Source organism: Trachemys scripta, chromosome 21, assembly GCF_013100865.1.
Source record: "Trachemys scripta elegans isolate TJP31775 chromosome 21, CAS_Tse_1.0, whole genome shotgun sequence".
Classification (NCBI taxonomy): Eukaryota; Metazoa; Chordata; order Testudines; family Emydidae; genus Trachemys; species Trachemys scripta.
The window spans coordinates 5291046-5294234 of NC_048318.1; the positions used below are offsets into that span (position 1 = coordinate 5291046).

At 42.5% G+C, this 3189-nt stretch overlaps 1 protein-coding gene across 1 annotated transcript; it reads right to left on the reverse strand.

Moving 5' to 3' along the window:
- Positions 1-445: 445 nt before the first annotated feature.
- KCNJ1 (potassium inwardly rectifying channel subfamily J member 1) lies at positions 446-1973 on the reverse strand. The gene has a single exon (XM_034754681.1). The coding sequence runs from the start codon at positions 1963-1965 to the stop codon at positions 847-849; it is 1119 nt and encodes a 372-aa protein (XP_034610572.1). The 5' UTR covers positions 1966-1973; the 3' UTR covers positions 446-846.
- Between the last annotated feature and the right edge of the window lie 1216 nt (positions 1974-3189).

The window sequence follows — 3189 nt, forward strand, 5'->3', positions numbered from 1 at the left end:
AAACTTTGCCTTTGCTTCTAGCTTTCCAAGAAGGCTAAGGCTTCACTACAATAGATTAACAAGAGTTGAACAGAGAAAGAAAGAAGAGATCCTGGGGTCAAATTTTCAAAAGAACTTAAGTGACTTAGGAACCTGTGTCCCATTTTCAAAAGTGACTTAGGCTACTAGGAGAAAATCAGTGAGATGTAGGCTCTATGGCCCAGATCTTCAGAAGTATTTAGGTACCTAATTCTCATTTATTTCAATTATGAAAATGGAGTTTAGGCTCCTATGTCACTTAGGATATGTCTACACAGCAGCTGGTGTAATTACCAGGTTGGGTAGATGTACATGCATTAGTTCTGCTTGAATAATCCCACCTGCCCTAGTATGTAACTAGGGAGTCAGGTGGGATTGTAGATGTACCTTTAGGCGCTTTTGACGATTTTTTACCTGTTATCTCTTCTTTTCACATTTCATCCAAGAACCGCTCCTCTTCAGCATATCTGGAGCCCTCCCCATGTCTCTTCTTTTAAGGCATGTTGTCAGACTTGCTTATGGCTCAAATGCATCTGGGAACTTCATTGAGTGAGTCGGACATTCCAATTTAGCAACTTAAATGAACATCCCATAGGTATAAAAAAATATACATTCTATGAAAATATATATATATAGTGCAGTTAAATAGCCTCCCAGAGATCACTGGTGTGGTAGTCTGATTTGATTTAATTCTTTTGAGAAATCAGGAGCTATTTTCATGTCAAAACAGCCCTATTCATTTTTCTTCTGCGCTACTAGGTTATTGGGCATCTCCGTATTGAGTTTGTGTTATGACAAAAAATGCCCCAGTCCCATGAGCATACAGAGCTACATTTTTGTGTCGCTGGTTTCATTGACTTCTGATAGGATGAAGCCAGGGTTGTCGTAACCTCTCTTTGCCTTGGCTTTAGCATCCTTCTCATTGTAGAGGCAAAAGGCACAGTGAGGAGTCTCTACTTCCACAGTCTTGCTGAAGTTGTGGAAGTCTACTCTATACTTCCCTTCCTTGGTCTTGGACACGATGGGAGCAAAGCGGTAGCCCCAGAGTACCTCCTCTGGGATATAGGATGTCCTGACCTGACAGGTAGCACTAGTGGCTTCCACTGTGCCATCTAAAAATACCACTAGCTCAAAATCCTGCTGGAGGATGGTTTCCACTGACATGCGGAAGAACGGGCTGGTCCTATCAATGACGTGGTAAATAGTTAAGGGGGAGATGAAGAAGAGGTTCTCATTGCCAGCATCCACCACAAAGTCTATGTTGACCTGGTCCAAGATGATAGTCTCTCCTTCTGGAGTGATGGTCGTCTTCAGAAGCTTCCCATAGATGTGGCTCCCAATCAGTAGACTCTTCCTAAGGTTGGCCACCCGGATAAGGAGGCACAGCTTGCCGCCTCGTTTGCTAATGACAGCATTCTTGCTGAAGGTGATGGTCTTGGCCCGTTTCTTGGACCTCGAAATCTTGGCCAAGATAGCACCGCACATGAAAGAGTTGATGATAACCCCAAGAATAGACTGGAAGATCAGCAGAAAAATGGCAGTGGCACACTGCTCTGTGACACACCGGAAGCCATAGCCAATGGTAACCTGGGTTTCCAGGGAGAACAGGAAAGCAGAGGTCAAGCCGTTTATGTTCTCCACACATGGGGTGTGGTTTATCGAAGGACTGAATTCAGGAAGATCTTTATGTATATATGCCACAACGTACCAAAGGAGACCAAATAGGAACCAACTGCCTAAAAATGCTGAGATGAAGATGGTCATCTTGTATCTCCATCTTAGGTCCAGGATGGTGGTCCATATATCAACCAAGAAGACAAACCGTGACTGTTCTTCCACGTTCCCAAACTCTATGTTACACCTTCCATCTTTAGATACCAGCCTTGCTCTTCGGCGACTGCGTTCCGTCAGATGGCTGGCAAAGCGCTTCCGGAAGTATTTGAACATTCCCTCTATCGACAAAGTAGTCTGGACAAAGAATAACATTTTATAAACATTATGGCAGGTGATGGTTTTATTTACAGTTGGAGAGAGAGGAATGACTCCTGTACAAGACTTAAGATGCTGACTTGCTTATGAAAAGTTATGACATTAGCACATTGGCCTTTGGCCATTTGGGAAGGATTCCAATTCATATATAAGGAAACAAATGTGTTCTTGCCCCAAGGAGCATTCCAGTGAAAAATAATAATAGCAGTTTGCTCAATAAGCTTTGCAAACATGAATGAATTCAATCTCACAACCTCCTATGAAGCAGCTGAGTATTAGTATTCCCACTCTCAGATGAAAAAACGTGAGGCACAGAGAAGTTAGATGATTTTTCCAAGGTCATACAATGGTCATAATTTTCAAAAGTGACTAGTGAGTTTAGGTGCACAATTCAAGACACCTTAAAGGGGCCTGGTTTTTAGAAACTGCAAAGTTTAGATATGGGGATTTTCATTCAGCTGCTAAAAAGATAGAGGGGCCAATCTTAGGAATTTATATCTTTATGTATCAGCATTAGAAGAAGAGGGAATGCGAAATAGATAATGAACATTGTGAGGGTAGGGGGAAAGATGGAGAAGGACCTATACTAGCAATGTGAGATCTGAATGTCCATTTAGTCACTGTTAATATGCCCATTGCTCTGCTACCTGAGTTCAAATCTCAGATCCAGCTTCAGGTTTTAAACTCTCCCACAGTCCAATTTGTGTTTTGGTTCAGGCCCATTAATAAGAAATGACAAAACTGGAAGGGAAGGGGAGTTTTCTGCCTTCCCAAAAGGTACTGCTAAAAATAAAAAGCCAGATTCTGGCCTCCTTCCTCTGTCTTCTTGCTCATTTGGTTCCCTGTGGCTGGCAAACACTAATAAGAGGGACATGAAATATGAGAGTCACTGATGGGAAAATAGTAGATGGCTTCAAACTGCAAAATTTGGGTCTGGGTTTGGAACCTCTCCAGAACTAGATGTGGAGTTTTGATTCAGCCCATTACAGAGCTAGGGACTAGCTGCAAAATCCATATGCAGATCTAGGTTCAGATTTTAAATCGCCCCCAAATTCAAGGATGTTCTGATTCAGGGAGTTGATTTGGCTTGTGACAAAAAGACTTATTTGATCCGCTAGCCAGTCCCCCTGCAAATGTGAGATGTAGTTCCCCAGAGAGGACATATTAGACTAACAGGCCACA

What these genes read in the sequence shown, in the direction of transcription:
- KCNJ1 (XM_034754681.1), bottom strand. Translation starts at nt 1,965, where the DNA reads ATGTTCAAATACTTCCGGAAGCGCTTTGCCAGCCATCTGACGGAACGC.